The 27,072-nt window shown below is 41.8% G+C and overlaps 1 protein-coding gene across 4 annotated transcripts in view; it reads left to right on the top strand.

The window, feature by feature from the left end:
* Window positions 1-27,072, top strand: part of JAKMIP2 (janus kinase and microtubule interacting protein 2) — a 127,323-nt gene that overhangs the window by 58,141 nt on the left and 42,110 nt on the right. For all 4 annotated transcript variants that reach the window (XM_059698795.1, XM_059698796.1, XM_059698794.1 and 1 more), the window contains exons 2-3: window positions 14,283-14,559; window positions 24,649-25,146. In XM_059698795.1, the coding sequence (XP_059554778.1) occupies window positions 14,431-14,559; window positions 24,649-25,146 (627 nt within the window). In that variant the 5' untranslated portion in view covers window positions 14,283-14,430. The remainder of the gene's footprint in view (window positions 1-14,282; window positions 14,560-24,648; window positions 25,147-27,072) is intronic.

The raw sequence follows: 27,072 nt of genomic DNA, 5'->3' as shown, positions 1-27,072 counted from the left end.
GGCAGAGAGAGATATCGATGTGAGAGACACACATCTATTAGTTGCCTCCCGCACGCATCCCAACCAGGGCCAGGAATCAAGCCTACCACCGAGGTATGTGCCCTTGACCAGAATCCAACCCAGGACCTTCAGTCCATGGGCCAACACTCTACTCGCTGAGCCAACCCCGCTAGGGCCCTACACCTCTTTTTGAAATCAAGTTCGGGTATCAGGGGGCTGGTCGAGTCTGTAAACACAAACCTTATCTGCGAGCATATTGGCAGGAGAATGTATCACACTTACTGAACTTGAGAAGGCTGAATGGAGTGAGGCCCTGGGCAAGAAGATGATGACAAAGGAGGAGGATAAAGGAGACCAGAATGGGGCTCCTGTCACCCCCAAACTCCTAAGAAGGCTCTGGGAGACGGGAGAGAAACTGAAGAAATCTTGTTTTAACCCAGGACCAATCCTGTCCACTCTAAGGGTTTCAGCTTTTCCAAAGACAGAGCACAGTATGTCATTGTCGGAGCTGTCCTCAAGGTGAGACTTATGATACAGGATGACACAGCCGCACTGCTGTGGAGAATGACCTGCAGCCTGGTCTGTGGTTGAGACGGGAGGTGCTGGAGCTAACATTCCCCAGAGGGTTTGGAGCAAATGATGTGAAACGTCTAGGCAGCCTTTTTGATCCCTGAATGAGGTGGAACCTGCCACCCAATATATCTTTCCAAAATATATTATGGCCTTATGGACATGTATGTACACATAGAATTGGGTATGTGTATGAGACATTATACTTTGCACTTCATTTCATCATCTTGCTCTTTTGACTAATATGGCTTGATGTGTAACTAGTCTCATTGGTTCATCAGATCTACTTATGTATTTTTAACTATTGCATACTAATTTGTAGACTGGACATGCCACTTTATTACACCACTTTCTTTTATGCGGATCTCACACTGTTCCTAGTTTTTCAACACTACAGAGTTGTGCAGGTATGGGTTTGATCTTTATGAAGTCACTCATTATTACCTTTTAAGATGCTATATCATTTTTATATTTATCTGGCTATCTTTCCTCTAATTACTCAAATATAAACTCCAGGAGAGCAGGAATTTTTGTCTTGTGTATCCACAGCTCTAGCTCCAGAACCTAAAACTGCACCCCCAAAATATTCACTGGATGAATGCATATGACTACATTCTGCCTCCATGTATAGTTATGAAGTATTAACCTCTTACTAGAGTTAAGCTCTCAAGGGGGCAGGAGTAGTCATTCTCATCTCTTCCGTTGGCAGTGCCTGGCATTATGCCTTTCTTAGAGTAGGAGCTTAATACTATCAGGGATACACAGTATATAGCACATCTCAGCCCAACAATTGACTGGTTGTAATTTTGGCCAAAGACCAATTTGAAAAGATTAATAGCAACTTATATGTGGTTCCTCTTACCACCTCCACAGCTCCCACCCTGGCCTGAGCCAGCACCATCTCCAAGCTGGAGTTTTGCAGTGGCCTCCAAACTAGTCTCCTTACTTCCACTCTTCTGCAAATTCTTCTCCTGTCCCCACTGCAGGGAAATGTTGAAGCCTCAGATCAGGGCACCTCCTGTCAAAACTTCCAGAGGGACTTCACTCTGAGTAAAAGCCCAAGTTGATGTATAATGGCCTGAAAAGCACAGCGTGGTCGGCACACGCTGCTCTTCCATTAATGTCTGCCCTCAACTTGGCTGCTCTCCTAGATGCTCCCTCCCTCCATCCCTGGGCTTCTGGCTTCCGGGCAGTTCCTGGAACTCACGTCTGTGTTCACTGCAGAGCTCTTGTACTTGCCCTGCGCTCCTGGAATGTTTCCTTCCAGCATTTGCATGGTGCACTCCCTTCCAGGCTTGAGCCAAGTCACATCACTTGGTTAGGCTTTTCCTTATCTCAACTTGCAATCCCATCTGGACACTTCCTATCACCTCTGTGCTCTATTACGATCTTCCCAGAGCACTTTGTGATCATGCAGCATAGTACTTATTTACTTGTTTGCTGTACATCATGCTCATTGTGTCTCTTCCAACTAACAGATTAGTGCCACGAGCAGAGATATATGTTTTATTTTACTTTATTTTATTTAATGCCAAGAACAGTGGCAGCAATTGAGTGTTCAATACCTATTTGTCCAAGAAACTGATTTTAAAAGAGAGCACTTATTTGATACACACCCTGCTAAAACCTTTATTATTCCGTGTAATTTTCACCACCATCCCAAGGAAGGTATATAACGACGGTGTGAAGATAATGGTCTCTACAGTCATACAGCTTGGATTAAGTCCTTGCTCCATTGCTTACCAGCTCTGGGCCCAAGGTCAACAATCATCTGTGTTCATTAGGTCTCTATTACCCCATCTCAAAAGAAATCAAGGGAAATATTAATGATTAGTATTTTGTCAGACTCTGTATGAAACAACCAGGTCAGCACTATAAGAAGTGTTTCAAGCACAGCCCTCAATTTAGGCTTCAAATCCCATCTTATTTAATTATCTGTCTCATGTGATCATTTAAGACTTAATAGCTATTTTGTGCATACTGTTTTGCAAGAGTAAACTACTCCCTTGTCTTACCCTATATCATACAGGAAAAATGTTAACTGCTAGATCATAAGTGCCCTGAAAAAGGGGATTTATCAGTGCAAGTGATTAACTCTCAGCACTCAGTGCGTTGCTTCAGTAATGATACACTGCCTTGTGCTAAATCTTTGTCATGCTCTGGACAAGAAATATGCTTCATCACCTTACACTCTGAATTCTATACAACAGGACTTGTTTTTAGTCACTTGAGAGTTTTCAAGATAATAATAAATATGCAATATATATATTGACTAGAGAAACAAATACCATAATGGTTAAAACAAATGTTTGTGCCCTGACCGGTTTGGCTCAGTGGATAGAGAGTCGGCCTGTGGACTGAAGGGTCCCAGGTTCGATTCCGGTCAAGGGCATGTACCTTGGTTGCGGGCACATCCCCAGTAGAGATGTGCAGGAAGCAGCTGATTGATGTTTCTCTTTCATCGATGTTCCTAATTCTCTATCCCTCTCCCTTCCTCTCTGTAAAAAATCAATAAAATATATTTAAAAAACAAACAAACAAAAAAACACAAATGTTTGTGAATCAGGCTGACCCAATTTAAATTTTGACAGACACATCATAGGCTCTCAAGAAACATTTGAATCAAAGAATGGCTCATAGACACTGGGCAATTTTCAATGTTTTAATTTCTTCTCTTATATAATGAGAAAATGAGATAACATGTGCAATGGTAGCTACTGTGTTTGACATATAGAAAGATTTTAATAGAGTTATTATTAAACAGTTTTTTTCTACTGTGCTGTTCAGAATATGGAACCCTTCTCTCCCAAATTTAATGTTTTACATAAAGTGTAAGAATAAAAATGAGCTTAATAGCAGATATAAAAATGAGCCCTTTCTAAATTCTCTCCCCCCCCCTCCTCCTCCTCCTCCTTCTCTTCCTCCTCCTCTCCTCTTCCTCCTCTCCTTCTCTTCCTCTTCCTCCATCCTATCCCCAACTCCATTTAATCAATAGTATGGGTACACCCATAATTCCTACCAAATCTTATACAATAATTATTCAGTTACACCTTATTTCCTCAACCACAAGACAAATCCTCTCTTATCTTTCAAGACTCAGCTCAGCAGTCCCTTCTGTTGGCAGCGGTCCCCATCCCCCCAGGGAAGTGGCTCTCCTCCTTGTGCCCCAGTCCTGCCTGGTTTGCTTCTCTGTTTCAGTGCTCATTACATCCTCAGGCCTGCAGCTCATTATTTACATGTCAGTCTTTCCCAGTGGGGAGAGTTGTAGAGGGGACTCATAAATCATACATTCTGGACTGGGCTAGATGACTTTCCACATGCATCTCAGAGCATTAAAAAGATAATGCTTGGAAGTAGTTTAGCACAGTGGCCAGCAGGAGTAAATGGTCAATGATGATAATGAGGATGATTAGCAGTAGTGGTAGTATTCATCTGTCACAGTGTGAGGTAAGTAAGTGGATGAAGTATAATTATCTATACAAATGCTATTATGATCTCGAATATTACAGGCCAGGGCCCCAGAGCTTTGGAATATCAAAGATTGCTTACTATGCAAAGAGGAAAGACTAGCTCTCAGAATCCTTTATGGTCCTGTGAGGGGAAAAAATAGAGCCTTTGAGACTGCTCTTCCTAACAAAACCATTTATCAAAATATTTAAAACCTTAAATGAGAAATTATAATTCCTGGTTTCTGTGCCAAGAGATAATAAAAAACAAAACAAAACAAAAACAGGAAAAAATTGTGTTTTGCGTATGTAAATTGCTTACACTTGAAAGCATATTGCTTATATTTCTGAATACGTAGGTACTATGGATATAGCACAGAGTTTAATATGGGATAAAATTACATTATGATTAAGTCAATGGTGAATTATACCTTCTCCTATAATGTGGGAGAACAGCATTAATATTATGTGGGGTTAAGGTATTCTTGATTGTTTCCAATGAAAAGTTTACTTAAGTCCATTCATTTACCTCAACAAACATTTTTATTTTTGAGTACCTACTGTAAAGCACAATCCATATTTCTTTTGAGGGCTTCTTTTTCCTTATCTGTAATATTTATGATGATGTGGGTTAAATTGGATATTACACATATCAAAGTTTTTAACAAATTGCTTGAACTAATGTATATATAATTTAACATAGTTCCTGGCTTATATTAATCACCCGGAAAACATTAGCTCTTGTTATTTCTAAGCACACATAAGACTCTTTTCATCTAAGTGAGTTTTTTGATGGTACCCACATCCTTCCAGTGTCCCGGGCACAAAGGTTGGGTGTCATTTTCAAACTCTCCTCTCTTTCCTATTTCCCAAAAATCAGCCCATTATGTGGATTCTACACACATCACAGACCAGCTGGAGAGAAGAGTTGGGGTTTAAGTCCGTAAGAAGCTTCAGACCAAAACACATTTGACTCTGCCATTTGCCTGGCTCTGTGTCTTCGAGTAAAAGAATTGACCTCCTATCAACTCGGTTCTCTCATGTATAAATAGGGAATACTAACTTCATATATCTCATAGTTTTGAATGGAAGGATGGACATAAATGGTTGCCGTATGCAGTGCTCAGCACATGTTAAGTGCTCAGTAACAAGATGATGTTGAGTGATGATGAAGAAAATGATGATGGTGAGATGAATAAGAGTTCCTTTAGCCTAGAAAAGAAAAAAGCCCTTCTTCTCTACATCCTATTCCAAACTTCATCTATTTACATATGAACATTGGAAATGGATGCCCATCTGGACCTCTAACCACTAGTTCTTTCTGTTTCATTCCACCCTCCACATAACTTCAAGATTAATATTTATTTTTAAAATTGTATTTTGACTCTTCTCTTAAAAGTGCTTATCATGTTCCCAGTAATTTTTAAAGAAGATGTAAATTCAGCATCGAGGCACTCAAGACATGCATAGTTTATCCTTACCTTATTTTTCTGTACATCCACTGGTTTCCCACACTGGGCTTGTGATCTACAATTTATTCCTCACACTTACCTTCCACGTGTCCTACCTACATGCCTTTCCTTGATTCCTCCTGTTCATCTTTCATTGTCCTGGCCCTAAACACAAGGCCCTCTCTTTTGGTGAAGTAATGTGTTTATTCAGGATCAGTTTTGTGCCTGGCACTGTACTAGGCACTGAGAGGCAACAAGGAGCCAAAGAGACACAATCCTTGCCCTCATGCTACTCTTCCTCTTGTTGATGTGTATGTGTTTCCCCACTCCTTTGGCACATATACAGTATATGCAGCCTTGTTTGGTAGATATATACTGCATCATCTTCAACTATAACATAAAACCTTGCACATAATTATGGTTCAAAAGAGAGCTGATCCAGTTTTTGAAATGATTTTCCTATAGTGTATGGTCCACATTGGGATTAGGTTGACTAACAGAAGTTAGTCTTGCTTCAAAGATCCCATCAACTGGTGGCGGGGGCAGGTAGTTAAACATTGGCCTCTGGGACAAAACTCAATACAGAATCCTAAATGTTAAGAAATGGAATAATCTATATTGTCCTATAATTTATTATACTGTATCACACCATATTATAACATAGGGAAATGTTGATAGCCAGTTTCTTTTTAGTAGCATGTGGAAAATTAAATGCATTTCTTTGTAATAGAACCATATGGTGTATCTAAAAGTTGTTTTATTCAAACTTTATGTACTTTTACTTAAATAACATTGATCAGAGTAAATCTTAATACAGAAATTATTCTGCCTTTTTAAAAATAGCAGGTACGTGTTATGCATGTCCTATTTATAGAATTTTCTGCTCATGTTTGACACTGCAAAGGTGCCTTTATAAAAGTTTTCCTTTTTTAATTCAAGGTCTTTGAAAATGCAACAGAATAGGTTATACATGCTTCACTTAACCTAAAATAGAAAAGCTTGGTGTCACTTATAAATATAATTATCTAAGACGACTCCTTCAAATGCTTTGGGCATTTATTTGTTGGTTTGCTTTCAATAACTGTACATGCAGAGCAAATGCCTACTTGAGGCGAGGGCTCTGACTCTTGCTCTGCCTGACCTTGAATACATAACTGTTTCCTGCTGTGTCTGAGATTCCCCTCCCCCCATTTCCAATGAAGTTGGTACCCTCATTCTACAAGAGCTGTAAAAGAATTTGAATCCAGAAAGAAAGGACTATGCAAATAAGAATATGTAGCACTGTGAGACTTATTTTGCTAAAAGAGTACAATGCAAGATAACTTAGCACGAAGGAGTGAAATGAAGCTTGGGAATATGAAGGATAGCAGCAGGGATTATGAAATCTCAACACATGGCTTAAATAAAAATTCATTTCATTTTATTGTTTATTCAATTGTTATACAAAGCTTTAACTTTTGCCTGAAATCAAAACTGTCATTCAAGGGCTCCTTCAAAGTAAAGAGAACTTCCACAATAAACCTTATTAAAATGATCTGGACATTGTGAAGGCATTGTGAAAAATGTTTCTCAATCTCAGCATTTTCCTTGGATCGGGGTCAATGTTAATTAAATTGAATTTCATGGTGGTCATTGTGATAGATACTATGAGTACAAAGAGGAATCAACACAAGGTTTTACTCTTAAGTGGGATTCGTTCACCTAAAAAATAACTATAATATAAATGAACATGGCCACAGCCTCCTACCTGGACTTTCTACATCTTTTATCCCTTTAGTCCATTCCATTCTCTGTTGCCACAGGACTATTACTAAAACCAAGATGTGAGCTAGTCATTCCCCTCCCCGACACACTTCTATGGGGATGAAGTTCATATCCTTTAACATAGTTTATACTCTACCAGCTGCTCCCTGTCTGCCTCTGCTGGCTATCTCTTACCACTTTTTCATTTCCTCACCAAGCTCTTGTCTGTATTTTTCTCCAGAGCATCCTTCATATTCTCTTTGGCTTCTAGACTTTATACTCAATATTCTGTTGACCTAGAAGGTTCTTTGGTACACCTCCAACGCTTTGCTGGCTGATTCCTCCTCATCTTACAGAGCTTTGAGATATATATATATATATATATATATATATATATATATATATATATATTCCTAAGGTGTCTTTCCTGACCCACCAAGACTCTTAGGATTCTTATAGCCTATGATATGTACAATTACCACACTATATGAAATTGCTGATTCTTTCTCTGGGAAGGACAGGGACCCTGCCTCTTGTTTCACACAGACATCCTCTGCCCTCCAGATGTTTCATAAATATTTGTGAATTGATAAATTAATGCATTTAAAAATGAATAATGAATATTGTAAAAAGTGCCTTCAAACTGAAGATGGAAACCAAGTGAGGAAATAACATCATCAGAGTATGGTGAAGAGGTATAAAGGAAAATGATATGAGATGTCATTGGATCTGGTCCCTAAAAGATGAATAGGAGAGAGTTAGGAAGTTGAGGAAGAGAAATGGAAGCTAAACAACAAACCGTGTGATCAAAGTCAAGGGTTTCCAGAATAGATCGATTCTGGGTGAATCCGACCTGCTTTGGATCTCAACTTAGATATCTCCTAGCCTTCCTGACAACCCCCTTAAAGAAGTTAGATGTTTCTTATATGTGTGCCGAGCGCTCTCTCTTACTGCAGACTGTATGAGATATAATGTGAAGTTTTAATCCTGAGATCTAAAAAAGATCCAGCAAGAGTAATAGCATTCTTTCATATGAAAAATGTAATGTGTTGACTTGATTTTTTAAAATATATCTTATTGATTTTTTACAGAGAGGAAGGGAGAGGGATAGTTAGAAACATCGATGAGAGAGAAACATCGATCAGCTGCCTCCTGCACACCCCGTGCTGGAGATGTGCCCACAACCAAGGTACATGCCCTTGACCAGAATCGAACCTGGGACCCTTAAGTCCGCAGGCTGACGCTCTATCCCCTGAGTCAAACCAGTTAGGGCAAAAGTGTTGACTTTAAATAATCTATAATGGTTGCTATTATTACTAAGTGATAAAGAGGGTATTCAGCAGAAGAACAGAAGAGAGACAAACAAACATAAAAGGACATACAAGCCTGATAAATATAATCCTGAAGATGCATAATCACTACCATGCTGAATGTCAGCCTTTCAGATTCATTTCCTTCTAACAGATTCGTTAGAAGAGTCCTCTGTGTAAGAGGTTCGAAGCCCTTAGACTCCATAGCCACACCACCACATTATTTTTATATAGGAAAACTAGAACTCCACGGTTGGACTGGCTTACACAGCAGCCCCCTCCTCTATATTAAATTGCTTTGTCAAGTTAATAAATGCACAGTGAGGCACTTTTCCTGCACAGAGAAGGATTTCAGAAGTGATAACATGGTCCACAGGTCACCAGGACTAAAGTAAGTGTAATTCATTCAGTTTAAACAATAACACCTTCTGAGTCTAAAGCATAATCTTTGAAAATGAATTGGGGGAAGGGCTTAAATGAACAGGCTCTGGTAGAGTGGACATATCCAAATATTAATTATGGAAAAGTGTTTGTAGCCTTTAACTTCATACTTATGAACTCCACCTATTTTATATTACAGCTGCTTTTCGAATCATAACTCAGAGGCAACAACCTTATTGGAAACACTAAGGTTAATAATGGCTTTATTCAGCTTCTAGCTTAGGGCAGAACCAGCTACAAAGCCAAGACCCCTGGAATACTGATTGTGTCAGTGCTGATCCCGTTTCCCCCAAAGCATCAGCATGAATTCCTTTAGCCTTTCCAGGGATCTCTGAGCTTTTCTTGGCCTGTCTTTTTTTTTTTTTTTTAACACTAATGGGTAATAAATATTTTTCTTCCTTTAAAATCTAAGATGGCTTTTAGTAAATAATAGGGGCATAGAAAAATAATAACTATGATATTGATAATAATAATTTACTAATTATTGGACACACTTTGGCTTATTTATTCCTCATGAGAGCACGATGAGGTAAACATATTCCTTTCCACATTTTATAGTAAAAAAACACGAGCTTAGAGATTTTAATTTCTCAAGAATATACAGCTAGGAAGTTTAATTCAAAGCCAGTCTTTCCGATTTCAGATTCCGGTCTCTTAACCACCACATCCCACCACTGTGTAGGCCCCCGGCTGGCATTTTCATGCTTTGCCATCTCATTACCCTACCCCCAACCACAGCTGAATCCTGCCCTTCCCTCCCGAGAGAGTTGTCATAGTCAAGACGCTCAGAGCTGACGTATTTGAGTTGTAGCTCTGCCACGTCATAGCTGTGTAAGTTTTTTCAAGTTATCCAACCTCTCTGATCTTCAGTTTCCCTGTCTAAAAGAAGAGTACATATCTGAAAGAGTTCATTGGACTTGTTCAATCAGTTAGTCTTCCTAAAGTTTAGTGCACTTTGCATTGTTCCTGCACTAAGTAAGAACCCAGCCAGGTGGGCAGCATCTCCAGGCTCAGCTCACATGTCACCTTCTCCATCAAGTCTTCTTCTTTCTCGGTGCACTCTCGGCTACAGCATTGACCACTGCGCTCATTCTCTGCTTTCCAGGATGTTTTCTCTCTTTATAGGCTGGAAGCCTAGGACTGGGAGGGTTTGATGGGGAATAAGGAATGACGGCTAACAGGTGTAGGCTTTCTTTCTGAGGTGATGGAAAGTTATACAGTTGATTGCAGTGATAGTTGTACAACCTTGTGAATATCCAAAAAAAAAATCACTGAATTATGTACTTTGAAAGTGTGACATCATTGAGATATAAGTGAAAGCTGTCCAAAAACAAAAAATAAAGACAGCCCAAGCTGACAGAGCATTGTAGCGACATTACATATGAGAATCAGAAGATTGCTGGGCACCCATCAAAACGGGAAGAGACTTTAGAAAGCTCCCCTCCCCCCGTGGGTGTGTAGGACCACACTCACAAACAGCTGCTCACTTTGAGATATCCATAAGTTGATGCTACCAGTAACTGTCTGGGATCCTTTTTTCTCTCCTGAACGTGTTTTCATTTTTTAAACCAATTTCTTTTCCTCAGCCCTTATGAGACTAACTTAACACTAATTCACAGACCAAAAAATACATGAAGTCAGTACATACTATTACATTTTTTTGAAAAGAATTATAAATTAAAATGTAAAATTGTCTTGTATGTTTTTGCTGCAAGAAATACCAGAGAGCTGGTACTCATTTAGACTGGAAGAGGACACTGGTTAAAACCAGTAATAATGTGTAAAAGTAGGACATGATTCCATCAAAATCTCCATGTGGTAGAGTTGTCACCTCCGGTTCATCCCCGTGGCCATGGCCCGGTTCAGGGCTGCATTACTTCTGGCCTGGACCATTACTGATATCCTGCCTCCATACTCTCTCTCTACCTTCACTTCCACCACTTTCCAGAGTTCCCTTCTAAAATGCAAATATGAGGCAGGGGATGATAGCTTGGGTCCCAGCCTCTCTCAGACTGCCTGGATCTGAATCTGGGCCTCACCCCATAGCAACTCAGTCATCTTAGGCAACTTACTTAATCTTTCTGTCAGTCATTTCTCCACATTTTTTAGTGAGCATAAATGAGAGTAGTATGTTAGTGCTTAGTCCAGTGGCAGGTTCATAGCACTCAGTCACTGTAAGCTTTTATTGTTACACTTATATTCAAATGCTGCGATGTTTCTTTATGTCTACATAATAAAATTCCGTTATCATCAATTACGTCTAATGATGGGTCATACAGGAACCTGTGCAATCTAACCTCTGGCTGTCTTCTCCCAGTTCACAACCTTCTCCAAATAGGCAAATTCGTGACTCCAAGTTTTCCTCAAGCTCTGTCCTCCACCATCCCTCCTCTGTCTCAAACAGAAGAGACCACTTTTGATTCAGGAACACTAACGACAAGGCTCTGAAGTGACCTATGTTTTTCCCTGTGTGGGGTTTGAGAGAAGTTGACCAAAGTAAATCATATTTTATAGGGAAAATAAACTGGACTTCCTGGTGGCCTGAATAACTGAGGGAGAAAAGAAGAAATGATGATTTCTAAACTTAAATCTGGAATGCCTGGGCCTGGGGCGGTGCCATTTGTTGATACTGGAAAACCTGGAGAAGATAAGGTTCTGAGTGATAATTAATAAAGACATCCGTATTAGTTAGGTTAGGTTTGTAATGCAGTCAGATATTCAAGTAGATTTGGTAAGTAAGCAGTTGAATATGTGAGTCTGGGTTTGGGGGAATGGTCAGGACTATGGATATAAAACTGAGAGTCATGACTTTATAGGGGGCAGTGGAGATAACTTTGAGGAAGCTCTGGGGACCAATAGCATCTAGAGACCAACTAGAGAAAGAGAAACCTGTTAAACATGGACATGTGGGTTTCCTCACTCGATACCTGCTTGAAGTTAAGTGCTGTCTTATTTATCTTTGTGTCTAGTGGTGTTTGTCGTACACATTTTCAATAATGCTTGTTGAATTCATTTTAATTCTACAAGCAAAGAATGATGCCTCTTAGAAGTCTCCCAGGCATGCACTTTAATGATTTGGCAACACTTGCAAAACAAGCACAAAGAACAACTCCAGCACCTAATTTAGGGTGGGATATTGGTGGACAGTTCCATGACTACTGGAGACAGGCGTATTCTCCCTATCCCTTAACTCTTCCCTCTCCCCTTTCTCCGGGGACACATCCAAAAGGCAAGGCCCCAGTGCGCAGAGGGTGGGTGGCAGAAAGCCCAGGATCCCAGCATGGTCCTCAAGGCTGAATACCAGGGGTCTTGAGAGAGAAGCAGCTGCCTGAACATATGTGCGATCAGTAGGAATTCCCCTTAGTCCTGGGCTGAAGCACATCTATGTACGCAATACTCAATTTTCTGTAAGGCTGCATGGGTAACTTTCTCTTGTATCTTGTCATGTTTTTTCCATTGAATTTTTAAAAATATATATTTCTTTATTGATTTCAGAGAGGAAGGGAGAAGGAAGAGAGAGAAACATCAATGATGAGAGAGAATCATTGATCGACTACCTCCTGCACGCCCCCTACTGGGGATCGAGCCTGCAACCCAGGCATGTGCCCTTGGCCAGGATCGAACCTGGGACCCTTCAGTCCGCAGGCTGACGCTCTATCCACTGAGCCACGCCGGCTAGGGCTCCATTGACTTTGATAGGTTAGTATTGATATTTTTCTAACCTGCTTTGTTCCTGTGAAACATTTAAGAATTTGTACAGCAAGACCATCCCTCTTTATTTCTCTCCTTTTGCTGCTGTTCTGATTAAGCCTTCATTATCCTCCACCTTAGCAAGTTCAATAGGCAGGCTCCCTCCCTCCATTCTCTGCCCACTCTGCCACTAGAATAACCACACCAAAGCACTGCTCTGTTATGCCATCCACCTGCCCAGAACTTCAACAGAGTCCCCGTTGCTTATTGAAGAAAAAAAGAAGATTCCAAAATTCTAAGGTTGGCATCCCAGGTCTCCCACAATTGGAAATTTCCAGGCAATGTTTTCAACATTAGTGCCCACAAATCATATCTTAGGTTGTAATGAATCAAGCCCCCATTTTAACCACAACATAGTTACTGTGCTTTCTATTTGCTGTAGCTCAGCACCTGCCATTTCTTTCATCCAGGAAGCTTCACCTGTTTCTCCATCTGTTAACATCCTACTCGCTCCTCCAGTTCCAGGCCAGTGCAGCCTTTTTCAGGGAGCCTTCCTTATTCCATTCCAAGAATAAATCTTATATACCCTGAGACAACTGTTTATTTTTTAAAGGCAGTTATCAAATAGATGATGATGATGATGATGATGATGATGATGATGATGATGATGATATAGATGGATAGATAAATATATAATATTGAGGTTTTGTTGAGTTGTTGTTTTTTTGCCTTGAAACTCTTATTTTCAATTTCAATATGTTGTGCCTAGCATAGCATATAGAAGGAACTCTAACAATATTGACTGAATGAATGTGAGTGACCCAATTAACCCAGTATAAAATTATCCTCACTTCTCACAGTGTATTTATTTATTGTATAATTCTAGGTCTTTATAGAAATGTCTTAAATTTGGGGCTCTTTATGGGGTGATCATGAGGTCTTCACATAGGTGACTTCCTTTTACAAATACTAATTAACAACCTGGTATGTACCAGGACTTATGATGGATACTGAGAAGCAAGTAGTAAGTAAGAGCAACACATTTCTGTCCTCACCAAGTTTACAGTTTCATGGTGGTGACCACAATTAAACAAGAAGGGCACGTAGTAACCTAGGGGGTGTTTCCAGGAGGAATTGATGTGGAAGCTGAGACCTGAAAGAGTCCTAAACGCCAGTCAAAGTACACTGTGTGTGTGGCAGGGTGTGAGGAGGAGGACATAAGGGAGGATCATGTGAGGAGGCTGGGCAGAGGCTGGAGAAGAGAAAATAGAATAGGAAAAGTCCTATGGGAAGGGAGCAAGAATCAGCCAATTAAAAGACATTCCTTATGGTTAGAATATAAGTGAGTGAAATGGAGGCAGAAAGGCGAGGAGAATGGGCAGGGTTAGACATAAAGAGCACTCTGAGATGTGAAAGATCCTTCACGGGTCTTTGAAGGATTTTAAGCAGAGCACTGATGTGATCAGACTGGCCCTTTGGAAAGATCGCTGGAAATTCATGTGCGGAGTGAACAGGAGATAGTGGAGACAAGAACCCTCCCGAGGAGACTCATAGAGGCAGCTCAGGCTGAGAGTGACTGTCAGGCACCCGCCCAGGTCTCTGCCACAGCAGTAACGGCTGTCTCTTCCCAGGGCTTCCAGGGCAGCGGCTAAGGGGACCTTACCAAGGACCACCACGCAGTAGATGCTGAAACATCGCACTCCGGGATAAGAAACAGGAACATGGCAGCACCCGTGTGAAAGGACTTAAAAACCAACAGACTCCATTTAGAAAGGAACAATGTCCAAGAAAGGGCGAAATAAGGGCGAGAAGCCCGAGGCGCTCATCGTCGCCCTTCAAGCTGCCAATGAAGACCTCAGGACCAAGCTCACAGACATCCAGATAGAGCTGCACCAAGAGAAGTCCAAGGTGAGTGAGGCTCCTGAGTCACAGCCCGCAGCGTGGCTCTGACCCAGCTCTTGCCTACTGGCCCCCCTCCGTGGGCTCCTTTCTGCCAATTGCCTTTCTGTACACATGGAGGGTTTCTTGTGTTTGACAGGAGGGAATTGAGCAAGGGATACACAGAAGGTGACAGTAACATGGTCATGAGAACGATCTCTGCCTGGTTCAGGAAAACAGATAATAAACACGGAAACAATGCCCCCAGCCACCCCTACCTCCCCTCGACACTTAATAGTTGTTGACTTGGGCAAGTCCCACCCTTGCCCTCTATAGGGTATCCCCCCTGTGGGATTTAGAGCAATCTTTCTAAAATGTACTACACCTTGTCACTCAGAACCCTTCAGTGGCTGCCTCTGCCTCTCAGAATCAAAGTGTTTCCTACCAACCACAGGGTATTTCCTGTCGCTCCCTCTGACTCAGTTCCCACATCCCTCCCCTTGATCACTCTGCTCCAGCCTCTTGGAAGAATCAGGAGAGATACCATCCCATTGAGGGCCTTTGTTCCTGTTCCTCCCCCGGACAGCTCCAGGCTCCGTCCTCACCGCCCTCAGGTGTCAGCTGCATCTGACCACAGTCTCTGACACAGAACATGCCCAGTTACTCCCCAGAGTCTGGCTATTCTTGATTCATTTCACAGAAAGTTACATATATTTACTTATTGTTTAAATAAATGCCCAGTTACTCCCCCATAGTCTGGCTATTCCTGACTTGTTCCATACAAAATTATATATTTATTTATGTTCTTATTTCATGCTTATCTTTCCTGAGTCAAGTGCGATCTCTACGAAATCAGAGACAGAATTTACCTCTGAATCTCTAGAGCCCAAATAAATGTCCAGAATGGAAAAGCTCAACATCTCTTTTTTAATGAGTTGAGGAATGAATGAAGGGTGATTTGAGCTGTGATGAAGTTTAAGTTAGATAAGTACATAAAGTGATTATGAGGATTAAATGGGAAAGTTCATGTCTCAGAGAGCTGCCAGGCACATAGTAAACTCTCAAAAAATGGTAATAGTAATATTCTCTCTAATATGGTCTACACTGAATCGGTCACTAACTGGACTTAGGAATGTCTCTTTAATTCTCTGCATCTCATAAATGGATTTGCTAACACTCACCTCACCAGAGCTGTGTGGATATCACAGGGTCATGGGTAGGAGAGCATTTTGAAATTTTCAGCATGGATTGAGGCAGGTCTGCTTCCTGCGAACTGGGCACAACCGTGCCCGCACTACCATGCATTCTCTAGATAATTCTTTGCTTGGCAGAAACTATTCTTGATCAAACTGTAGATCACAAACCAACAAATACCCTCACTCTGTTTTATCTCTCTTCTTCCTTGACATTACTATGAAATGTTAATTATTATTTTCCTCCAAATCTATTTCTCCTGGTGCCAGCCATAATAAATATTAGGTCACCCAAAGCCCTTTGCCTCCTGTCTCGGCAAAACCTTAACCTGGGATAAACAAACTCCAATGTGAAATTTGTGAAGGAAATATTTTAGTTCCCATGAAGGTACAAAGAACATGATGTTGTTGTTTTCTTTAAAAAAAAAAAATTGTTTGCAAGTCAGAAGACCAAGGCATTTTCTTTATCTCTCTTCGGGGACAAATTTAAGTGTCTCACTGTCTCCTTCTGTAATTTACATGACTGAATCAATTCCTCCATCTCTGTGTCTCTCAAGCATCAGTGTGCCTTAGAATAACCTGGGGGAACTTATTAAAAATTGAAGTCCAGGGCCCACATTGGAAGGATTCTGATGAAATAGGTGGAGGGAGGACCACGACTTCCAATTCTAACAAACAGTGCAGACAATCCCCACGCAGACGGTTCTCCGCCTTCATGTTGACAAACACTCCCCTCTGCGGTCCCTCCTCTTCTGACAGCCTGTGAACATTCCACTGGCTTTAACTTTCCCGGGGGTAACGTCACATTTCAAGAGAGCAGACTCCTTTAATTGTAGTCAGGACAGGATGACGAGCAACATTCATAGGAGGAGGCGCATTGGCCTGGAGACTGGTAACCGTAGACTGCCACTGATTTACAGAGAACAAACTCAGGAGATTTCAGAGAGGCAGAGGCCCTGAGGGCCCCGCCGCTGCCAATTTCCTACACATTCAAGTCTTTTAAAAGGGGTAACCTGAGCCTGGACAGGGCTGCCTGTTTATCCAGGACCTGGCACTGGGGTCTAAGTCGAGAAGGTCAGCGTAATCTCCCCTTGCTCTCTGACAAGAGACGGGAAGCCAGCCTCCTGAATAAAGGCACTGCCTTATCCTCCCCTGTGCAGGCTGCCTCCCTGTCTCCCTCTCCTTGGCAGTTAATTACAGTCCCGGCACTGGGGCTAACGCAAAGCCTCCCCGCCTGTCAGCAGCCTTCCCCGAAGAACAAAGGGAATTTCGGGGGCAAACAAGTCATAAAGCAGTTTTATTAAAATAAATAGGCTTGTGCTTCCAAGGCCCCGGTGTGAAGAGAGAGCATATGAACAGTATCAAGATGGGAACACTCACTCTCGGTTTGGTTCCCAGACTATGATGATAAAATGGCAATTTGGCTCCTGGGGAATAGACTAGAGAGTGGAAACCTTTGGGGCGATGGGGCATTACTTGTTTTTTTTTTTCAGAAAGACAGGTCATTCCATTGACATTTACAGAACACAGTGTGTAGAGAGCAGAGTCATAAATGCTTAGGGCTGATAAGAGAAATAGCTACACTTTGCTGAATGGTCACTGTCTGTCACATGCTGTAATAAACGCAGTTTCTCCTGACATAACCCCAGCCCTTTCACTCGGCACCAGAGTGGCCCTGAGCAGACTGTGAAATCCCTCGGTGATTCCTTTCCTCATCTGTCAGATGGGATCGTAGCCGTGTCTGTTTCATAAGGGTGTATCTCTGTGTGTTCATTTTTGAGCAGTTAGTTTGTGTCAAGCATGTGAGGTGTTTTAATTCATCATCTCGGCGAGTTTTAACTTTTTCCATCTCATGGCACATGCATGCTAACCGCTAAAATTCTGTGGCACACCACAAAATATATTCTTTGCTGATCTTACAAAAATAGGAGTAATTTTGATTGATTTAAAAAAATAATAATAGTAATTACGTATGCATGTCTGACTCTGCTCTCTATACAATGTGTTCTGTAAATGTCAATGGGATGAAGGCACAGTGGGGAGAGCAACAAGCCTGGGCTGCAGGGCCAGGGGGGAGTCAGCTGCAAACAGGAGTTTCCACTGTTGGACTAGCCCTTCAGACTGCAAAGCATTCGCATCCTCAGGAGGAGCCTGGGACAAAGGGCGGCAATGACTGTTCTGATTTCACCGAGGAAGAAACCCTTTCACTCATTTGTCCTCAGTGACATGTGAGTGCAGGAGCCTAAATGGGAATGCAGGCTTCCCTAAGGCGATGATTCGGTGCTCTGTGGCTGCTGGCGCACTCTCAGAAAACCAGCACCCTTCTCTATCCTCCAGGGACTGCTTTAGAGCCTCCAGGTTCAGGGCCCAAATTTGGAGTGCCGTATCTCTTGCGTTTTCTATCTTTAGTTTTGTTTTCAGGAAGCCTACGTGGCTAAAATCAGGACCTGAACAAATAGAATCCTCTGTGCTTCCCCAGGTTGTATAAAGTCTCCCTGAGAAGCACCTGCTGCCGCCATTTGTCCCTCCTTGGCGTCTGCTGTTTGAGATTTACTTAGCGCCCAGGAAAATCCCCACTGGCCTACTATGAGTTTAGACCTCCAGCAACATCTGATGCAGATCATCCGAACCAAAGCTTTTGTTAGCTTGTCTTGCCCTGATAACCTCTCAACCCTCCTTGCCTTTGATGGGACTGTCCGATTTTTAATCCTAGATGTCTAAGGTCCCAGGAGAGCTCACATCACTGCCATCTTGATCTTGGCAGAATTTACACTGGCATTTGGCAAAGGCCAGACTAGAATTGGGACAGAAGAGGAAAATACATGTGAGGCTGTGTGAGGTCGTCAGGAATTCCCTTCCTTCTCTCAGAACATAAGCTTTCCCTGCTAAGATGAATTCTCCCTAATGATTATATTTTACATAAAACCTCTCTCACTAGAAGGGATTTGGGGCTGTATCATCCCAAGCCTGGTCAGTGCTCACCCTGTCCCAGCCCCACCCACTCCTTCCGTATAACACATCATCCAAGTGTCTTCCAAGTTAAGGGTAGGTGCCCCCAATGTCAGGGAACTCAGTGCATCCTGAGGAAACCCAAGTTTACCTTTGAACATCTATTTATGTTAGTAAAATAGTTATTACAGTCTTAATGCAACAATTATAATGTTAGTCTTATCACGACAATATGGGTACTTACAGTTAGTTATGTTGTTGATATTTATGTAGCATCGCATAGCAATATTTATAAAAATTATATTGTAGTATCTACCATATATGAATAATTATTCATCTCCCATGTGGGCCAGCCTTTCCAAAGTATGTTGATACCTTATCTAAAGCATTCCTCAGAGCTATATGAGAATGATAGCACCAGTCCTGGTTTACAAACAAGAACACTGAGGCTGAGTGGTGAGGCGGCTTGTCCTAAGTTTCAGAGCAAACGGGATCTGGGCTCTGACCCAGACCTGACCCCTGACCCACACTGGACTCTGATCAACCCTCTTTACATGCTCTTATGTGGATGGAGACTGTTTCTCACTTTTTTCACCTGAAATTCACATGAAACAGACACTACCTACATCACAGAGCTGCCCAGGAGGTTAAATGAACTGAAATGGGTAAAGCCTTTTCAAAGGTGCCTGACTAAATGCTCTTATGTAATCCAGCTGAAATTTTTCTCCATAAAACATTCCCACTAATTAAAAGTGATTCTTTTTCCACTAACTAAATTTTTTCCATTTCAAAGCATTATTATCTTATACTTTTTCATTGTTACATAGGAAAAATTCTTGATCTTTTTGTATACTCATTCTTACAACTTACATCAAGATATTAACATCTACGTCCACCTCTGAACTAGGAGGTCACGGTTCAATTCCAGGGCAGGCCACACGCCTGGGTTGCAGACTCGATCCCCAGTAGGGGGTGTGCAGGAGGCAGCTGATTGATGATTCTCTCTCATCATTGATGTTTCTATATCTCGCTCCCTCTCCCTTACTGTCTAAAATCAATAAAAATATATGTTTTTAAAAAATATATTAACATCAATTTCCTGTGTGGTGTAATATGGGCTGCAAAATTTTTCAGAAAATGATGTTTTGTTTTGTTTTGTGATTTCAGAGATGAAGGGAGAGGGAGAGAGAGAGAGAAATATCAATGATGAGAGAGAATCATTGATTGTCTGCCTCCTGCACACCCCCTGCTGGGGATCGAGTCTGCAACCCAGGCGTTGTGCCCTTGACCAGAATCAGAACCTGACCCTTCAGTCTGAAGGCTCTGTCCTCTGAGCCAAACCAAGTAGGGCTCAGAAAATGATTTTACTACAAAATTTTTATTAGCTCTTTTTATCTAAATGTCAGTCACATCCTTTGTATTTCCTTCATAGTGAAACACTTCTCTCAAGCTTTAAAAAAGTCATACCTAGAAAACCTACCAAAAACTCCAGTTTCCATGACAACCAAAATAAGTTAACATAAAAATACCAAATTTAATTCAGTGCCTTTGAATTTTGTTTGGATTCTGTAGATTCATTTAAGTGACCAATACGAAGGCCTACCTGGTTTGGCTCAGCAGATAGAGCGTCAGCTGCGGACCGAGGGTCCCAGGTTCGATTCCTCTGGTCAAGGGCACGTACCTAGGTTGCAAGCTCCTCCCTGGCCCAGGCCCTAGTCAGGGCTCATGCAGGAGGCAACCAATTGATATATTTTTCTCACATTGATGTTTCTCCCTGTCTTTCCCTCTCTCTTCCACTCTCCCTAAAAATCAATGAAAAAATATCCTCGGGTGAAGAGTAACAAAAAAACAAACAAACAAAAAAGGCCAGTGTTTGTATCTGCTTTTATTTTCAAACTAGAATACACAGGGGTGGGCAAAAGTAGGTTAAATTACCAGCCTAAATGATAAATCATAAGTAAAGATTTAAAATAACAACAATAATAAGATAAATAATACAATCATAAATAAATAATAATACAAGAATAAACTGTGTTTCTCCGACTCACAACTGTAAACCTACTTTTGCCAAACCTGTATTTTTCTTGTACCTGTAATTTCATGTTTTTATTATTCATTTCTGCAGTCTACACATGAGAGATTGGTGTTTCTAATTAGAAATGAATTGCAAAGTGATACAAATCTAATGTATCTACAGAAAATTTGACATGTCATTTTAGATGATAAGTATCTCCTCTTATATCCAACAATAATGCCTTACATTTCATAGTACTTTATAGACCGAGCCACTTTCCTATGTCTTATCTAATTTAACCCTAAAAATAACCATTTCATAGGTATTCTTAAGTATAGTAAAAGACCCTCAGAAGGATAAAGCAACTTTCTTAGAGACAGCAGGTGGTGGAATTGGAATGCAAACCCAGACTTCCTTACCCTTTGTCCATTTTACTGTAATTTTCCATTATTCTAGGGACAATTGCTAAAATGTCCTTTAGGAGCATGTTACCAGGCAGCCCTTTGTGGTCATGATGTTATTTCAAATGCCTAATGTAAAAACATCCTGCTGAAATGGAAGATGACTGGTTTCCTATTATTTGAGCTAAACTTAACGTTCTCAAGGGCTTAGATGGAAATCAGTGAAAAACTAGGACCCCTTTTCAAAGAGATTCCTTTTCCATGTAAAAGAAGAATGAGCACACTTTTTCTGTAAAGGCCAAATAGTAAATGCCTTAGGTTTTGTGAGTAGTCTCTAAGACTACTCAATTCTACTGTAGCCTGAAAGCAGCCACAGGCAACTTGTACATGAATAGGCATGGCTATGTTCCAATAAAACGTTATTCACAGAAAACAAAGGGCAGGTGAGATTTGGTCCATTTGGCTATATTTTGCCCACTTGTGAGCTAGAAGATATCTACTTCAGTTCATTCTTTAAAAACGAGGAAAATTTAGGTTGGTCTTACTGGAGGACTGAGAGAAACATCAAGCAGAGGGCAAGTAGGAATTCTTATCTATTCAGGCTGTTTTGTTTTGTTCTTATTTTATATAGGGAAGGGATGGGTGAGGGGCTGCTCCGGGTAACCCTAGAAACCTGTGTTCTCTAAACTATATACAGGGTATATTATTCTTGCTTCTGATTAGATGGCTAGCCAAGGAGACATATTGGTATACTTGCTTTATTCCCACACACTCTTTTTGGCTTCTTCTTATGTGCTGCCTGGCAGCTACTGTGTAGACAAAGATGAGCAGGCTCATTGGCAGCCTTCTAGGAGCTTCCAGTCTGGGTAGGGTAGGGGAGGATGTAGTGAGGACAGACAAGTGTACAAAAAAGCACAGCATAAATAAAAATCTGGACAGGAGAAGTAAGAAGGTATTAACAAAGTACACTGAGCCCTGGCCAATGTGGCTCAGTTGGTTGAGCATTATCCCATGCACCAAAAGGTCCCCCGTTTGATTCCTGGTCAGGGTACATGCCCCAGTTGCTCACTCCTCAGGGGCGTGCAAGAGGCAGCCTATTGATGTTTCTCTCTCATATCAATGTTTCTCTCTCTCTCCTCCTCCTCTCGCTTCCTCTCTCTCAAATCTTTTTTTTTTAAAAGTACACTAGAAGACAAAGGCAGGAGACATGAGCTTTGTCCTGGGTGATCATGGGTAGCATGACCACAGAGGATGACATCTGGCTGGGCCATGTGAATAAGAGGATCCCCGAAGGAGGGGAAGGCAAGACAGGAAGAGGGAACTGTAGGCACATTGGTACAGAAAGGCAGGGCATGTGCTGAAAATAACGAACCCCTCTGTACCTGGAGAGGAAGACGCCGGAGCTAGAAGCCTAACCAAATCTCCTGAGAGCCCCAAGGGCGAGGCTAAGTGTGGGAGCTTGTTCCACAGTGTAAAGGAGCCCTGGGTGACTTCTGAGCAGGCACATAAGTCAGACCAGAACTAGGCTTTACTCAGAGAGAATCCCCAGCAGTGTGGGGAAAGCTGGGCTCATTAAATGAACCTCCAGGAACCCTAGAGCAGGGCTGTCTGAGAGAAATATAACGCAAGCCACAATGCCAGCCATATATGTGATTTTAAAATTTCTTGTAACCAAAATTTCAAAAGTAAAAAGAATTAGTTTTAATAATAGACTTAATGTAACTTATTTTGCCCCAAATATTAAATTTTGATATGTAATCAATATAAACATTGTTCATGAAATATTTTACCCTACACTAAGTTTTCAAAATGCAGTGTGTATTTTGCACTTAGACCAAGTCTTACTGCAGGCTTGCGATGTTCCAAGTCTCAGGGTGGCTAGTGGCCACCACACTGCACTCCTGCTTTAGAGCATCTGAGATAAGAGGCGTCCGGGAAGGGACCCTGGTCTAAGCTGGAGGTGAGATCGAAGGACAGTCGTTTGAGGATGCCTGGCTGCTAATTTCACCAAGTCTCCATGTGCCCTGAGTTCTTTTAGAATAACCAACATGGAAATAATTTCTTTGCCTTTAAAATATAATGTTCATATAACCCGTGGACACAGACAATGGGGTGGTGAGGGCCTGAGGAAAGAGGACGGGAGCAGGCTGGAAGAACATAGATATAATGTTCACAAAATGTCATGTGGACTTAGAAAATTCTGCTCTAGTTAAAGGTAGGTAAACTGTGAAGGTAAGTAAATCTCAGGCTCCTTACTGAATGATTTACATTATCATTCAGTAAGGAGTTTGAATCTTAACATTTTTCAGCTGAAAAGCCTCTTAACCATTATTTTATGACACCTTCCAATTCTACTAATGGCAGAGACTCACTATCACTCAACTAGATATTACTCTTGAGGCTGCCTGATTCTCCCCCTTTTCCAGGTTACGGGGTGTGTGTGTGTGTGTGTGCCCATGCACACGACAGAGACAAAAAGGAACAAAGACAGGCAGCAGAGATGAGGTGGGGGGAAAGGCCGGTGGAACAGGAGCCACGAGGCTTTTCCAAGCTGCAAACGCCATCGCTCCACTCTGATCCACTGAGTCAGAGCCGGATTCAAAGCCGGATGAAGGCAGTGCCATTGCTAATCTATGAGGAGACCTATATTATTTATTATCATTGGAAATTTAACAAAACACAGATTTTTAAAAACCAGAATACGTGAAAGGTGAAAAGATGAAAAGAAATACTTCATTAAACTACTTGGAGAGTTGGCTTGGGGCGGGGGGGGGGGGGGGGAGGAAGAGAGGGAAGTAACAGTGGGGATAGAGAAGGGTGCAGAGAGACATCGATGGAGTTTTTTGCCTGGTGTGTGCATATGAAGTTTGGGATGGAACCAAGTAGCTAAATACGAGGGGACGTGGAGGTTATATCACTTGTCTTCATTGTTTCCTTTCCCCTTAGTAGCAGCATCTTCTCTTCCAAAGAATAAAGAAACATGGAAAATATGTCATAATATTACTTTAGGCACCATTTATTAGTCTGATCATCATGAGCTATGAACTATCTTGAGTCACCGACACTGATCAGTCGCACCTACCCAGGGATGCGTAGTCTACAAAGCTCTCTGGTGTTCCGTTTTGAACTCCTCTCTGTGGAGGTGAAACCATTGTAGCACCGCTTCCTGATTTCACTGTGCAGGCCCCTGGCCTGGGGATTTGTTCCAATGCACGTTCCAATCCGTAGATCTGGGATGGAGCCCCAGGTTCAGCGTTTCTAACAGGCTTCTGGGTGATGCCCGTGCTACTTGCCTGCAGACCACACATCAAATATATAGAAAGGCCCCAGCACATCAGATATTTGTCTGAACAAAGTAACAAAAGCGTCCTTGGGTATTTGCTCCTTTTACACACTGTATCCCCAGCTTTAAAGCGCGTGGTCCCCTTCCCTCCCCGCTCCCCGTGGCCTGGAATTTGCAAAGAGCTAAGAGATCCCAGGGCCCTCATCAGTAAATCCTGCCTCGGAGCACACCTTTCCCGTGAGGCGCAGCTCTTTTATCCTTTCGCCTTTCCGCCTTTAGGTATCGAAGCTGGAAAGAGAGAAGACTCAAGAAGTCAAGAGGATCCGGGAGCTGGAGCAGCGCAAGCACACCGTCCTGGTGACCGAGCTCAAAGCCAAGCTCCACGAGGAGAAGATGAAGGAGCTGCAGGCCGTGCGGGAGAGCCTCATCAAGCAGCACGAGCAGGAGATGGCGAGGACAGTGAAGGTGCGGGACGGGGAGATCCAGAGGCTCAAGTCGGCGCTGTGTGCCCTCCGGGACGGCAGCAGCGACAAAGTAAGGACAGCGCTCACCATGGAGGCCCGGGAGGAGGCCCGGAAACTGTTCGATGCGGAGCGCATTAAGCTCCTCCAGGAAATTGCGGACCTGAAAACGGCCAAGAAGCAGGTGGACGAGGCCCTCAGCAACATGATCCAAGCGGATAAAATCAAGGCCGGGGACCTGAGGAGTGAGCATCAGTCCCACCAGGAAGCCATCTCGAAGATCAAGTGGGAGTCCGAGCGGGATATCCGGAGGCTGGTTAGTAACTCAATGCAGAGCCGTTCTTTTTTTTTTTTTGGGGGGGGGGGGGGGGGGGCAGGGAGCCAGGGGTTTGCTGTATCGGGTGTTTCTTATGAGTGGATTGTAGACAGTGCCCACCTTTTGTCCTGTGTTCTCTCCAAAATACAGGATAGGTCGATAAGCAGGTAGGTAGTAGACAGACAGACAGACACAGTCAAAAGTGTAAAAGATTTTGGATCACCTTTCTCATAAAAACTGGATTCTTCCAGCCCAGTACACATGGAAAATATCTATTCAATGACTCATGTTTTCTTGGATGTCTATGAAAATATTCTAAATTATGAACGCTTCCAAAATCAGCCTGCTGTCGTGTGCTTCCCATTTGTGAGAATGTTCACAGGGTGAGGAGAGTTCCTATGGCTCTCAAGACGTCTCAAACAAGCAGCCGCTGGGGACGTCCCGAGTGATTCACCAGACTTCTCTCTAGGAACTATGCCTGAAAGGAGTAGGTAGAGCTATAAAATTCCCAGTCCTGTTTAAAATCGATTTCCCCCCAAATGAGCAGGGGTCACTATAATTTTTAAATTGGATGTCATTCCTAAGTAGCTTATTCCTAAGTTTTCTATTACCAAGTTCAAAGATCTACTTCAACCCCTATAGAGTTCGGTCTTTCTTTTTAATATGTATAGCCAAAGCCACTGGTCTCTCACTATGTCAAAAAAATAAAACAAATATCATGATTGTGTGAAAGCTATACTATCCTAGGATGACTTTGTCTAATATTTTAAAAGATGCATTCACATGCATATACTTGGAATGTTCAGCATTAGTTATATCTTATCAAATTAAACATTACCTGTTAGAATGTACTTTATACTTATCTCAGAACAATACTTTCTTGGGAAAAATTATGCTTCCCCTCTTGTGTCTCCCAATTCTAAGCAATTCTTTCCTAAGAATTCTAATTATGTTCCTTGGATGGTATCTTGAGGATTTCAATTTGAAGTAAAATGTGGTTACCATAGAACATTTAAAAAAAAAACTAAACATGTAATTTTCTTTATACTGCAATACATTGTGACTGTAAAATGTTGCCTTTGCTACACTTTTTGAATTCTTGACCTGCAATTCATTCTATTGCACACTGGCTGACAAAGGAAACCAAACACAGTGTAGAAATACTGGTCTTTCCCCTGCCTTTGATTTTTGAAACAACAGCAGCTGATGATAAAGAATCAGACCCATGAACTCTGGAGTCAGCAGGTAGGTAAATGGAAAGGAAGCTTTACACGAAATATTTTTGTTTTTTGATGGTTTTCAGTGTAAAATCTACAAGTACATGTTGATGTGTTGTTTTCTCTATGATGTTTCTTTCACCAGCACACTGATGATGTGAAGCCCTCTTAATAACTGTAAAATCTAAGCTACCTGAAGAGTCATTCAAAAATTGGGTATAAACCGAATAACATGGTAAACTTTTTCAATCATACAGATGCACTTTTCATTTTTATCTTCTTCTTATCCCATTCCTGTCCTCACCCCCAGCTCCATTTTTGGAACTGGAAGGGAGAGAAATGGGAGTAATTCTATATATAATTATATTATATATATATAATATTATATATTATATATTATATATATAGTTCTATATTATATATGTGTATGTATGTATATGTATGTGTGTGTGTATATATATATATACATATATATATATATATATATATATATATATGTGTGTGTGTGTGTGTGTGTATATATATATATATATATACTAGGGGCCCGGTGCACGAAATTCGTGCACTGGGTGTGTGTGTGTGGGGGGGAGTGTCCCTCAGCCCAGCCTGCCCCCTCTCACATGCTGGGAGCCCTCAGGCGTTGACCCCCATCACCCTCCAATCGCAGGATCGGCCCCTTGCCCAGGCCTGACGCCTCTGGCCTAGGCGT

Source organism: Myotis daubentonii, chromosome 5 (assembly GCF_963259705.1).
Source record: "Myotis daubentonii chromosome 5, mMyoDau2.1, whole genome shotgun sequence".
Classification (NCBI taxonomy): Eukaryota; Metazoa; Chordata; class Mammalia; order Chiroptera; family Vespertilionidae; genus Myotis; species Myotis daubentonii.
The sequence above is the reverse complement of the archived record's forward strand: the minus strand, read 5'-3'. Positions and strand labels throughout refer to the sequence as shown.